Below are 15000 nucleotides of genomic sequence, written 5' to 3' on the forward strand. Positions count from 1 at the left end.
GCATAGTTTGCTACAGAAGTGTGGTGGATGATGTGTAGTTAAATCGTTGTCTCCTCCTCCTCCTCCTCCTCCTCCTCCTTTACCAAGTTGATCCCACGACTGCGGAACAAGCCTTATGAGGAGCGCTTGAGGGAACTCAACTTGTTCAGTTTAGAGAAACGGCGAATGCGAGGTGACTTAATTGAATTGTTTAAGATGTGTCGGGGCTTTGATAACGTAAATGTAAACAACTGTCTCATCATTGACAGTTCCAACACCACTCGAAATAATGGCTACAAGATTATAGGTAAGCGTTTCAGATCAGACGAGGCTAAGTATTATTTCTTTAATAGAATTGTAAATGTCTGGAACTCTCTCCCAGCACATATTGTCGATAGTAATACAATAGAAACTTTTAAACAAAGGTTGGACAATCACCTCGCAGCAACCCCTCATATAACGTACTTTGCGCCTACATAAAATGTTTTTAGTTACTGTAGTGAATAGTATAATTTCTCTTTCATCCTTTCCTATCACATCTTAGCCTTTCCTCCTCCCTATACTCTCCTGTTTTTCCTTCCTTGATCTCTAGTGTCCTCCATCCTCTAACTCTTAGAATCTGTAGTGGTAGTGGTAGAATAGACACACAGACAGCCTCGTTAGGCCCAGTAGGGCTGTTGCTGTCTGTTCTTTCCTTTGTATTCCTTTGTATTCCTCCTCCTCCTCCTCCACCTCCACGGTAATCACAATGCACCTGCAGTGATTCATTCTGACTATTGTTTTGCTATGAGCTCCGGAGTCATAAATAGCACGTACCCTCCACTTCCATTCCACACTAATCACCACCACCACCACTACCACCAACACCACCAACACACCTGGACCTTCATTTCCTGATTAATGTATCGACGTGACTCACTGAATTGTGTGTGTGTGTGTGTGTGTGTGTGTGTGGCGGGATGGGTCGTCACCGTTGTTACTATCCATCAAGTGGCGTATTTTGCTGGCGACGCGGGAACTGACCTAAAGAATCGCATTTTTTTTTTTTTTTTAGAGTGAAACATTTTGGTACGTATGACGAACACACACACACACACACACACACACACACACACACACACACACACACACACACACACACACACACACATGAACGTAAACAAACTAAATGAAGTCATCAGAAAATTAAACATGTTGAGATCTTTTTTCTACACATTTTTTTTATAATGTTATTGAATTTTGTTGCTTCATTTGCATGTTATTGATAATCCAGCGCAGTGGAGTGAATATTTATGTGAAAAATGCCTGATGAAGAAGCTTTTGTGTGTGTGTGTGTGTGTGTGTGTGTGTGTGTGTGAGAGAGAGAGGGAGCGGGGGACTTGGGACACGAGCTTAGCGGAGGAAGGGTGGAGAGGAAAAAATGATGACGTAGAGGAGGTGAGTAGGGGGAGAAAGGTTATGGAGGAGTGAGGGAATTGGGCAGAGTGCTGAGGCGAACTGAGGTAAGGGTGAAGGGCTGAGAGAGAATGTGCTAGAAGAGGTGAGCGAATGAAGGAACTGTGATGAGAGGAGAGGAAAGGGAGGCGGAATTTTTTTTGGACAAGAGGGGAAACGAGAAGCTGGACGAGACGAGAAAGGGGGAAAGAATAAAGTCCGGAGATGGCGGAGTGAGAGCGAGGTGAGTAGATACTATTAAAGAGGGAATTTTTATCTCACTTTTCTTCTTTAGCTTTATCCATTTGCATATAGAGATCTGTTCCTTACCATCCACTCCCATTCCTTTCATGTTATTCTTGCATTCCTAGCCTTCCTTCCATATCCACAATTATCATCCTTCTGATAACGTATTCCTCTTCCTCCTTGTCCATGCCAGTGCGGGACGGGAATGAAGAAAGAGAAGATGGATGGAAATAGAGGAGGGAAGTGCCGTGTGTGGCCGGATGTGGGAACCAAGCGAGACTGTTTACCGTTGTTCCCTTCGGCATTAGCAATAAAAACCCTTCCGAGAAAATTTGAGGGATGTCACTAAATGCTCTCCCTGTCAACTTATAGCTTGAAGTATTTATAGTAACAGGGGAAGGTGACTGGGTTAATGCAGCGCTTGTGTCCCAGATGGAGAGAACCCGGGTTGCATGCCCGCCTTTGCCTAGCGCTCGTCACCGTCTGCGTGGCCTCCATCGCGGCGCCAGATCAAAGAAATCTCGAGGGGCATCGCGGTTCTCTAAAAGGTGCGTGTTGAGTGAACTAGCGAGAGAGAGAGAGAGAGAGAGAGAGAGAGAGAGAGAGAGAGAGAGAGAGAGAGAGAGAGAGAGAGAGAGAGAGGAGAACAAACTATAAGGCGGAAATGACAAGTTATTGCAATCCCGGCTGGCCTCTCTTGACGCGCGTGCCCATCAAGATAAAAGTCGTTGTTATTGTCAAGTGTTGCCGAGAATCACCTGCGAGTGTTCGGCGGCGGAATACAAGAGACACTGTTTTTTTTCTCGGATGCAAGGACATAAATTACATTAACCTATCTTGGCCTCTTCTTTCCCTTTTGTTGTTCTTGTTTTCCTTGTTGTTTCTTTTTTTGGGATCACCTGAAGATCCACCACCCCAGCCGCACTCGGGGTGGCAGATCTTCAGGTGAGACAATCTGGGGTGGCGGATCTTCAGGTGATCCCATACTTTTAATGAAGTAAACTTTTTTCTGCATTTTTTATATCCACTCAGTTTTTTAATGCGTTCATGTTGTTAGGTTAGGTTAGGTTAGGTTAGGCTAACCTAACCTAACCTAACCTAACCTAACCAAGTGAGAGAGTCTGGGGTGGCGGATCTTCAGGTGAGACAATCTGGGGTGGCGGATCTTCAGGTGATCCCTGAGGGGTGGCGGATCTTCAGGTGATCCTTTTTTTGTTCTTGTTTTTCTTTTCTTGTTCTTGTTCTTGTTCTTGTTCTTGTATTTTTTTCTTTCTCCATCTTTTTTTTCTTCTTTTTTCTTCTTTTTTTCTTCCTACTTCTTTTTTTCTTTCTTCTTCATATCCTTCTCGCTCTTATTATTATTTTTATTTTTTCATCATCATCCTCATCATCATCATCACCACCACCACCACCACCACCACCACCATCATCATCATCATCATCATCATCATCATCATCATCATCATCATCATCATCATCATCATCATCTTCTTCTTCTTCTTCTTCTTCTTCTTCTTCTTCTTCTTCTTCTTCTTCTTCTTCTTCTTCTTCTTCTTCTTCTTCTTCTTCTTCTTCTTCTTCTTCTTCTTCTTCTTCTTCTTCTTCTTCTTCTTCTTCTTCTTCTTCTTCTTCTTCTTCTTCTTCTTCTTCTTCTTCTTCTTCTTCTTCTTCTTCTTCTTCTTCTTCTTCTTCTTCTTCTTCTTCTTCTTCTTCTTCTTCTTCTTCTTCTTCTTCTTCTTCTTCTTCTTCTTCTTCTTCTTCTTCTTCTTCTTCTTCTTCTTCTTCTTCTTCTTCTTCTTCTTCTTCTTCTTCTTCTTCTTCTTCTTCTTCTTCTTCTTCTTCTTCTTCTTCTTCTTCTTCTTCTTCTTCTTCTTCTTCTTCTTCTTCTTCTTCTTCTTCTTCTTCTTCTTCTTCTTCTTCTTCTTCTTCTTCTTCTTCTTCTTCTTCTTCTTCTTCTTCTTCTTCTTCTTCTTCTTCTTCTTCTTCTTCTTCTTCTTCTTCTTCTTCTTCTTCTTCTTCTTCTTCTTCTTCTTCTTCTTCTTCTTCTTCTTCTTCTTCTTCTTCTTCTTCTTCTTCTTCTTCTTCTTCTTCTTCTTCTTCTTCTTCTTCTTCGTCTTCTAATGAAAGAACAGACGGATACGTGATTTATGAGGCCTGAAGTTCGTGGAAGGTCGTGTGTGTGCGTGGATGGGGATAACAGATGGAAATAAGTAGGTGTGTTTCATACAGGGACTGCCACGTGTAAGCCTGGTCGCTTCTTGCAGCTTCCCTTATTTCTTATGTTCTTATGTTCTTATGTGTGTGTGTGTGTGTGTGTGTGTGTGTGTGTGTGTGTGTGTGTGTGTGTGTGTGTGTGTGTGTGTGTGTGTGTGTGATACTATAAGTCTAAGCACTGACGGTAGAACTAATTAAAACAAGTTGGTTCTTCCTTTTTTTCCATCTGCTTCTCATTTTATCATTTCCTCTGACGCTATAACTTCTCAGTATCTCACGAAAACAAAGCAGCGTCACGTGTCACAGCTGCAAGAAAGAAAGGAAAAATAAAAACAAGAAAACCGTATTTCATTGTTCATTTTCATTGTGAATTTGCTTTAATTACATGAACAAAAAAGGATGACAGTTAATTAGCAGTGTTTTAAAGGGAAAAGTCTCAGATAATTGGTCGCATTTCACAAGAGGAAGATAACAAGGCAAGACTGATGGAGACTTCAAAAAGTAGACTGGTGCAGCTAATAAGCCTTCTTATCACGCTTTACTACGAAAATGACACGTAAATTTTGTGTTTTGTCCTGGTGCTATGGCTTCAATCGGGAATAAAGGTTTCATGAATATGGATGACAGCCACGTGTGTGTGTTGAGAGAGTAAGAGAGAGAGAGAGAGAGAGAGAGAGAGAGAGAGGAGAGAGAGAGAGGAGAGAGAGAGAGAGAGAGAGTGGGGGGAGTGAATGAGGGACGAGAAAGTTAACGTTCTCGCCTTTGTTTTATTTCCGCTGATTAAATGTATGAGGGATCTTTGCATGAACTGTCCCTTGCCGCTGGATGTGGTGGCGCCTCGCCGGGGTCCCCTTGCTGGTCGCTCATCCCAAAACCAAGTACCGTATTCGTAAACACTTCGATGCCTTGACCCCATTACTTTTAACATTCTCTAGTGGAATTTACAAGGGTTTTCAAGTGTTTTTTTAATGGTTACTGCGGTAGTTTAGCAAGTATCCCCTGGTCCCACTAAGTACAGTACACGTAAATACTTCAACGCCTCATCCCCATTACTTTCAATAGGCTCTAGCGTAAGTTATAGCTCCTTTTCAAGTGTTTTAATCATATAGGTAGCTTATCAAGTATTCCCTGGTCCCTCTAAGTACTTCCAACAGGCCTTAGTGGAAATTATATGGGTTTTAAGTTGTTTTCATAATTATAGGGATAGTTTAACAAGTATACTAGATCTTTAACAGGAAAACACACATCAGAACCCGAGTAAGCGTCTCTCTGGCCTTTAGAAATAGTCCCACTGAGAGAACAAAGTGTTAAGGAATGCTGAGCTCGGTACCATATGGGCGTAATGGGGGTCAAGGGCGACTCCATGCATACACATTACCTTATTTACTCCACACGAGTACTGATATTAAGGCCATCCACTATAGATGTACTGTAGGGATGTCTTTTTTTTTATTAATTTATCAATGTATTCATTTATTTATTTTATTTACTTTTAATTCATTCATTCATTTATTTATTTACTTATTATTTACTTTCTTTTATTTTTTTTGAGTGAATAAATGTCTGCCACTCTGCCTCCGTCTTTTTTTTATATATGTGGATTTGTCATTGTAAAACGTTTATCTAATTCATATGTAAATGACAGTTTATTTATTTATTTTATTTATTTATTTATTTATTTATTTGCTATGACAACAATAGTCAAGTCAAGGCGTGAGAGAGGCACGTTACCTAAAACCTTTACAAATGTTCATGGCAGCAGCATTTATCTTCAAAGACTACGAGTACTAAGAGATTCTTGGAAGGTTGTGATCATACTAATGAATTCCTGTTGGTTGGCCTTTAAGTCTTCCCTTCCGCGAAAGAGTCAATAAAGTACCGTACAAAGAGATTGGGTGACGCAACTCTGCCGTTAGGAGTAGCAATCGTCACCTGTCTCGGGAGTGTCGCCTGCCTCTGATGTCTTGCTCAATATATTTACTCGTTTTCTAGAAGCGGGGGAAAGGTATAATAGAACAGAAAGAGAGGCAGGAAGAAATTGAATCAGAAATGGTGAATTACAAATGAATTTTACACACACACACACACACACACACACACACACACACACACACACACACACACACACACACACACACACACACACACACGTAGACATTCACATACAGTCCACGAACAAAACTAAAAGAAAAAGAAAAAAAAAACACGCTATAAACTCTAATAACACTCACGCCTGCTAACTACTCGAAACATCATCCCACTCAAATTACATTCCCAAACCCACGTTAGCCGCCTGTCCTTCACGCCACGCCCTGGACTACCAAGGCTTTAAAACCCAATGAATCCACGCTGAAGTCAAAAAGGCGGGGATCGTAATTACTTACCTTTGTGTCTACTGTAACAACATCCCGTTTTCTTTAGTGCACCGTCAGGATCAAAGTGGGCCGAGTGGTCGTTTCCTTTTTGGTATAGAGTCGCATTTTTATCCGGAAACTGATGGCATGGACTCGGGGAAGTTTCATATAGTGGGCAGTGTAATGACAGTGTTGATAAATATTACGATGGGCAGGTGTCAGGTGGCTCTTGAACCTCTGAAGGTGTGAAAAAATATAAAGGTTTTTGTGATGAAGTGCACAGTACTTGAGTGAGGCGATCGCTTTTCTCGCTCGCTGTGTCTCGTTAAGTGCGGCTCATGCAGGTGTAGCCATCGACCTGTGCTTTACTGCGAAGGTGTCTTTTACTCAAGCATGCAATTTGACACACACACACACACACACATACACACACACACACACACACACCACACACACACACACACACACACACACACACACACACACATACGTTCCAATTCAAATTTCCCTTCAGCGTCAGAGCAGCGCATCGCTTCTCTTGTCACTTTCTTCCTCTAATGGTATTGCGATAGAAGTGGAGGAGAAAGAGGAGGAGGAGTAGGGAAAGGAGAAAATGGAGAAAGAGGAGAGGGACGAAAAGGCGCAAGAGCATGGGGGAAAAACATAAATAATACTGCTGTTGCCTTTTCACCTTCTGCCTCTTTCTTTACCAAATATCAGATTCTCAAGACATTTCCTTCGATATCCTTGACTCTCTCTCTCTCTCTCTCTCTCTCTCTCTCTCTCTCTCTCTCTCTCTCTCTCTCTCTCTCTCTCTCTCTCTCTCTCTCTCTCTCTCGCCCCACAAAATACATTAAGTAGGGATCAAAGGAGATTCGGGAAAGGGAGATTGCAAGTTTGCCTTTAATAATATTGTGGACGCAATGGTAGTGGTGAATAGTGATGGTGGTGGCAGGTGTGATGAATGTTCTTCCTTATCGATGCTGGTTTCGTGTTGTCGTTGGCATGCTTAGCGTTTCCTTGATGTTTTTTGTGGGTGGTTATGCGTTTCAGTGTAAGAGATTGTCCTGTTTCCTTATCAAGATTTCTCCAGATTTTTTTTTTTTCTCTTTCTCCCTCTGTCTCTTCTTCAATTGGTGTACGAGTACGTTCCTCTCTATCATCTCGTCTTGTAGTCTTGTAATTTCTATGGTCCAACCTGTATCTCGTAGACTTGGCATTTGGTAGGAGGGACGTGCGTGGTGCGATGTCTAAAGCTTATTATATTGATGAAGGTGTGTATTGAGTGACAAGAGAATGACTTGTGATCCTCTCGGTGACTAGGGGGAAAGAGTGCGGGGAGAGAAAGGGTGGACATGCAATTTATAAAGGAAGTGATGATGACTGACGAGAGGAGATACGAGAAAATGCTTGCAATATACTGAGAGATACTTAAAGTTCAAGCGGTCAAGGGAAATGGATGAAAAAGCGAACAGAGGTGTAAGAAAAATACCTTCAGGAATAACAAATAACATTGATGGTGAGTTGGAAGCGATAAGAACGAAGAGAAATTCACCTGAAACGAACTAAAAATAAAAAAAAATAAAAGGAAAAGGAAAGATAGCAAAGAGAGAAAACACGAGCACGAGTAAGCGTTAAAGTTAACATATAAAAAAAAATAAGATGTGATGCAGAATGGAAAGTCACCTGGAATAAACTGGGAACTGCAAACAACAAGATAATAAAGAGGATCGCCAGCAGCACGAGTAAATAAACAACTGAATAGTAAAAAAAAAGTAGGATACGAAGAAGAGAAAAAAAAAAAAAGCTACCTGAGATAAACCGAGAAATGCAAACGAAGAAATAAAAAAAGAAGCGCCTGCAGTATGAATGAATAAATAAATAGATAAATAAAGAAATGAATAATAAAGATACATGACTGGAAGAAAAAAAAAAGTTACCTGAAAAATAGACCGAGAAATACAAACAATACAGTAAACGAGAAGTGCCACCAACGTGAACAAATAAATAACTAGATAAATAAAATAAACAATGAAGACACGACACACACAAAAAAATAAAATAAATAAATAAACCAAGAAATGCTAAACGATAAATAAATAGAAAAAGAAAACGCAAACGCCAACAGCATCAGCAACAGCAGACCTGGAAGCAGCATGTTGCCAGCACCATAAGATCCGCTACCTACAGGCTGTACATGCTGCGCAGACTCAGGTCGCTGGGGACGCCGACAGACGAGTTAAGGGGGGTGTACCTCACCTTCATCCCTCCCAAACTCATGTATGCCTCCCCAGCGTGGTCCTCCTCCCTCACACACACTCAACAGCTACAGCTGAAGAGTGTGCAGAAAAGGGCGTGCAGGGTCATCCTTGGCCCTGCCTACACCACCTATGATGAAGCCCTGACCACCCTGAGTCTGTCCAGACTATCCACCAAGCACCGAGAGGCTCTGGAGAAGTTTGGAAGGGGATTGCTGCATCATCCACGTCTCAGTCACATGCTGCCGCCTGACGCACCTCGCCCGGTCCGTGCCACCAGACACCACAACAAGATAACGCCCCTAAAGGCGCCGCGCACGGACCGGTACAGACTCAGTACGATTCCCACCATAGTGCGAGCCATCAATCAATAGTCCCTTCTAGATTAGACTTACCTTTAGGATTAATGTTAAGTATTTCCCCACCCCCTCTGTACATTTTCAGTTTGTTAACTGCCTGAATAATAAACCGTTTATCATTATTATTATCATTATTATTATTATTATTATCATTATTATTATTATTATTATTATTATTAATACAGAAGAGAAAATGGAACAAAGAGAAATGATGCAGTCTTAACGAGTCTCACTTTTACTTTCCTACTCGAAACATACTTGTACTTCCCCCCACGGGCCAGCAGGGATAGAACTAAAGGAAGGTCATGGGAGAGGAGGGAGAGATTGTTAAATATGCTAGTTCCACGGAGACAGTAAGAGAGAGAGAGAGAGAGAGAGAGAGAGAGAGAGAGAGAGAGAGAGAGAGAGAGAGAGAGAGAGAGAGATGCACCAGGCGGAGATCATTCTATTCCTGGAAGAGACGTATAGTGGTTTCCTCCTGAGTGACTAGAAAGATGGAGGGAGAAAAGAAAGGAAGGAAAAGATGTATTTTTCCTTTTTACTCATCCATTCAGAACATTTGTTCTAATTAAATTCGTATTTTTCCTTCTTCCATGTATTTTACAGGTGCCTTTCTCCGCGTCAGGAGGAGTGGGAGGGAGGGATGTGTAACACGACCCACGGAGGGGCGTCGCCATAAACAGCAGGAGGACGCAGTATCAGAAATATTTTGCCAGGCGCGCACCGTCACGCGTAAAGGGAAAAGGTTATATTTCACGCTGGAGATACAGTTTAAAGGTTTGCTTGTTATTTCTCTCCACTGCCGGCGTCAGATTCTTTCCAGTGTTTGGTGACGAGGAGCGGCAGCATGACGGCAGCAGGGACAGTGCAACAGAAGAGACTCGTGTTATGTGACTGAGCAGGATAGAATAAAGCAAGGTTCCTCTCCATCCACCATAGAGCAGGAGAGAAAGTAGTGGGGCTTCTTCCTAACCCACCGCTCACCGGCAGCTTGAAGGCAGGAGACAGGCAGAAGGGAACACCATACATTCAGCCCTGAAAAAAACGAAGACGGAAATTCCATAGTAGAGAATGAAATTAAACATAAACGCGATAATACCTTTCCGCCAGCGCTGATGCATCGTGGGAGTGCGGGGAACACCTCTAGTAATGACTATAAGATGTCGCAAGGACGCTCGTCTCCGAAATGTTCATACAGTAAAATCCCTCTTATCCGGCATCAACGGGACCGCCGACATGCCGGATATTTGAATAGAAGTGAAATTATGTCCACAATCACCACCCTACACTCACGCATCTTACCATAACAAAGATCAGCTGATCTTAATCAGCAGCTGATCTGATCAGCTGCTTCAGTGTAAGCACAACACGCTTCCTCTTTTCTACAACTTTAGGCATGATGAAGGCGTCAGGCGATAAACAGTGCACACGCGGGACTGAGTCACTGAGTAAACACAGTGCAGTGGGCCGCGGGTGGCGCGAAGCAGTGCGCTCTGGTGGCGAGGGGACAAAGTATGCCTCGCGCGGGAATTTTAATCGATTTTATGAGTACACATTGATTTTTTATTGATTTTAAGGCTCGGGGAAAAATGTGCCGGATACTTGAAGCTGCCGGATACTCGAATGCCGGATGAGAGGGATTTTACTGTATTTCCCTAATCGAGATTTAAAACTCTATTTAGTTTTCGAGCTCACAACTCATTTGTTTTTATTATAGTTATACTACTTATATTTTTTTTATAATTTTGTCTACGTATTTCTTCGTATTATTTTGCTTAATTATATGTAGTTTTTATTTCGTATTTCATCATATTTTACATATATATATATATATATATATATATATATATACTGTGTGTGTGCGACTTATGTAAGTGGTAACTTATTCTTGACCTTTTTCTCATCTTTAAGCCTTCTGCTTATGTCGTCACCCTATCTTCTCCGTTGGGCTCCTCCAATCACAACCTCATATCTCTTTCTTGTCCTATCACCCCTTTCCCTTCTCAGGATCCCCCAAAGCGGACGTGCCTCTGGCGTTTCGCGTCTGCTAGTTGGGAGGACCTGAGGAGGTATTGCGCTGATTTTCCATGGAATAACTACTGTTTCCATGTCAGAGACCCGTCTCTGTGTGCTGAGCGCATAACAGAGGTGATAGTGTCTGGTATGGAGGCGTACTTTCCTCACTCTTTCTCACGACCTAAACTTCCAAACTTTGGCTTAACTCAGTCTGTTCTTGTGTTATACCACAAAAGGTACTTGAGCTCCATCACCTGAATCTCATGCACTTTATATTTCTGCCCGGAATCATGCTAAGTCTGTTCTCCAACTAGCCAAAAACTCCTTCATTAATAGAAAGTCTCAAAATCATTCAAGATGTAACTCCCTTCGTGCCTTCTGGCACCTAGCCAAAAACATCTCCAATAACCTTACTTCTTCATCTTTTCCTGCCTTATTTTAACGTGATGGCACCACTGCCATCTCATCTATTTCTGAAGCTGAACTCTTCGCTCAAACCTTTGCTAAAAACTCTACCTTGGATGATTCAGAGGTTGTTCCTCCCTCTCCTCCACCCTCCAACTACTTCATGTTACCCATTAAGATTTTTCGCAGTGATGTTTTCCATGCCCTCGCTGGCCTTAACTCTCGGGAGGCTTATGGATCTGATGGGGTCCCTCCTGTTGTTCTCCGAAACTGTGCCTCCGTGCTTCCACCTTGCCTAGTCAAACTATTCCAACTGTCTGTCAACATCTACTTTTGCTTCCTGCTGGAAGCTTGCCTACATTCAGCCTGTTTCTAAAAAAAGGTGACCGTTCTAGTCCCTCAAACTATCGTCCTATTGCTTTAATTTCCTGCCTCTAAAGTTTTTGAATCTATCCTCAACATGAAGATTCTTAAATATCTATCACTTCACAACCTTCTATCTGATCGCCAGTATGGGTTCCGTCAACGCCGCTCAACTGGTGATCTGGCTTTCCTTACTGAATCTTGGTCATCCATCCTCTTTTATGGATTTTGGTGGAACTTTCGCTGTTGCCTTAGACATAACAAAATAGAGTCTGGCACAAAACTTTAATTTCCGAACTACCTTCCTACAACTTCTATCCTTCTCTCTGTAACTTCATCTGAAGTTTCCTCTCGAACCGTTCTATTGTTGCTGTGGTAGACGGTCACTGTTCTTCTCCAAAATCTATTAACAGTGCTGTTCCTCAGAATTCTATCCTGCCACCCACTCTCTTCCTATTATTCCCCAATGATCTTCTAAGTCAAGCTTCTTGTCCTATCCACTCTTACGCTGATGATACCACCCTGCATTTTTCCACGTCTTTTTCGTAGACGTCCAACCCTTCAGGAAGTAAACAGTTCACGCAGGGAAGCCACAGAACGTCTGACTTCTGATCTTTCAAAAATTTCTGATTGGGGCAGAGCAAACTTAGTATTGTTTAATTCCTCAAAAACTCAATTCATCCATCTATCAGCTCGACACAACCTTCCAGATAACTATCCCTTTTTCCTTAATGACACTCAACTGCCCCCCTCTTCTACACTGAACATCCTCAGTCTGTCCTTTACTTATAATCTAAACTGGAAACTTCACATTTCATCTCTAGCTAAAATAGCTTCTATGAGTAGGTGTCCTGAGTCATCTCCGCCAGTTTTTCTCATTCCTCCCCCCCATCCCCCACTATCCCCGCTGCTGACTGTATAGGGGTCTTATCTGCCCATGTATGGAGCATGCTTCACATGCGTGTGTATGTGGGGGTTCACTCATACCGCTACTGAAGACAGGGTAGAATCAAAAGCTTTTCGTCCCCTCAGTTCCTCTCCTCTAACTGACTGTCTTCAGTCTCTTTTTTCATCGCCGCAGTGTTACATGTCTTGCTGTCTTCTACCGTTATTTTCATTCTAACTGCTCTTCCGATCTTGCTAACAGCACACCTCCTCTCTTACCGCGGTTTCGCTGCACAGGTCTTTCTTCTTTCTCTCATCCTTATTTTGTCCAACTCTCTAATGCAGGAGTTAACCAGTATCCTCAGCCATTTATTCTTTTCTCTGGTAAACTCTGAAACTCCCTGCCTGCTTCTGTATTTCATCTTTCCTATGACTTAAACTCTTTCAAGAAGAAGGTTTATCCTGTTTTTTTTTTTTTTTTACACCATTCTATTTGACATTGTATGGGAACTGGCAATAAGTGGGCATTTCCCCCCACCTTTTTTTTTTTTTTTTTTGCCCTTGGCCAGTGGCTCCCTTACATAAAAAAAAAAAAAAAACGTTTTAACCCATTCCCTTCCCTCAACAGGTGGCGGCGCCGCTCGCCAAGGGACGTAAGGGCGGACAGACTGCTCGGCGTCTCAGGCGAGGAAGGAAGGGAAAGGTAATTTTTTTCTCCGGTGTTTCAGGTTCATGGTCGCGTCATGGTCGTGTTATTTATGGAACAATATGGTCACGGGGACAGTTTTGGTTTGCCTTGTTCATGTAACAGAGAATAGGGAGGTGATATTAGACGAGTTGTAACTTGTAATCCGACCTCACATATTATCCATTTTTTGTAGTATTACCCTTATAACCAATGGGGGAGGCCCGTGTCTTGCGGTGGACTCATTATAGTACTATATTATACTGTAGGTGTTGGGGTAAATTAAATGTTCACGTAACGATCATTAGGCCTAATGCCGAGCATTAGTCCTAAACGACGTTTCCCTTAAGCCTTACCCTGTTTCATCCCACGATCACGTCCCTTCTGCCGCCCCCTCCCCTGCACCGTCACGTTCCACAGCGATAGGTGAGGCTCCCCAGAATAAACACTGCCGAGGAGGCCTAAAGCAGGACATCATCTGAATTTTTCCCGTCGCCTCCTGTGCTCCACGCTCTGAGACCAAGGCAACACGAGCAGGCACAGGACGAGTGCCGCCCACGCAGCATTGCATTCTTTTCCACCTCACACACGCGACACAGACGACGCGTGGCTTACGGACGTGGTGCCACGGCCAAAGGTGCCATCAAAGGGCTCACCAGTGGAGGGTGACACCGAGGTCGACAGAAACAAAAGACACGGAGGCCGGGAGCAGTAGAGCGAGGAGTGGCATTGTGCGCTCCAGGGTTGGTGGGTAATGACCCAGAGGGGACCTTGACGAGGCTGATGGGGAAGCCAGAGCCCGAGAGGCGTAGACGTAGTGTTCCATGGAGCTGCCTGACGTCGAGGTGGTCCTCTCCTCCAGGTCCTACGATGTAGCAAGTAACAACGGACACACACACACACACACACACACACACACACACACACACACACACACACACACACACACACACACACGTGGCACTGTGACCCTAAGAGCCTCCCTCTGGCCCGGCCCTCTGGTCACCGACCTAAGAGCAGAGAATGATGTTCTGCTTTGGATTTCACGCGGCTAATCAGACTGAGCCACAGCCCGGCGGCGGCGGTGTGACGGTCACTGGCGGGACGCTGTTGCCTCCCGCCCACTCCTCTCGTGTGGCGTCTCGTTGCCTGGAGCCAGACTGCCGCTGTTATTGCCTCGCACATCAGGCCGAGCACTTAACTGGGAAAACATGAGGCTCATTCTGAGAAGCAGGTGACGGGCGTGAGGGACATCTGGAGAAAGAGAGAGAGAGAGAGAGAGAGAGAGAGAGAGAGAGAGAGAGAGAGAGAGAGAGAGAGAGAGAGAGAGAGAGAGAGAGAGAGAATTTACTGCCAATCTTAGTTATACCCTGAAAATTTATCTGATATGAAGAAACCATTTAAAAAAAATACATTAATTATTAGCGACATGAAAGCTACACCAAACACAATGAAAAAAAAAAGTAAATGAAACTAACCTCCGCCAAAAAAAAAAACAAAAAAAAACTAATGAATATAACACGTTATCGCTTTTGAATTAAGTACGGCAGGTTCATATTCACATTTTTTTTTTTTAATTACGAGCTTGAATAGTGAATAAAAGGATATTTATTTCACTTTCAAAAGAGAGAGAGAGAGAGAGAGAGAGAGAGAGAGAGAGAGAGAGAGAGAGAGAGCGCAGAATTGCACGTGCGAGTGATACCGTTCCTGTTTCTCTCTCTCTCTCTCTCTCTCTCTCTCTCTCTCTCTCTCTCTCTCTCTCTCTCTCTCTCTCTCTCTCTCTCTCTCTCTCTCTCTCGTTG

At 43.1% G+C, this 15000-nt stretch overlaps 1 protein-coding gene across 6 annotated transcripts in view; it reads left to right on the forward strand.

Annotated features, from left to right (window-relative positions):
* The window catches only part of LOC135101983 (uncharacterized), a 64775-nt gene that overhangs the window by 23778 nt on the left and 25997 nt on the right, over positions 1 to 15000 (forward strand). For all 6 annotated transcript variants that reach the window (XR_010269484.1, XM_064006547.1, XM_064006548.1 and 3 more), the window contains exon 2: positions 13142 to 13216. Coding sequence is in view for 3 of the 6 variants with exons in the window: in XM_064006546.1 (XP_063862616.1) it covers positions 13142 to 13216 (75 nt within the window). In the remaining 3 variants the exon portion in view is untranslated. The remainder of the gene's footprint in view (positions 1 to 13141; positions 13217 to 15000) is intronic.

The sequence above is a fragment of the Scylla paramamosain genome, chromosome 7, assembly GCF_035594125.1.
Source record: "Scylla paramamosain isolate STU-SP2022 chromosome 7, ASM3559412v1, whole genome shotgun sequence".
Taxonomy (NCBI): domain Eukaryota; kingdom Metazoa; phylum Arthropoda; class Malacostraca; order Decapoda; family Portunidae; genus Scylla; species Scylla paramamosain.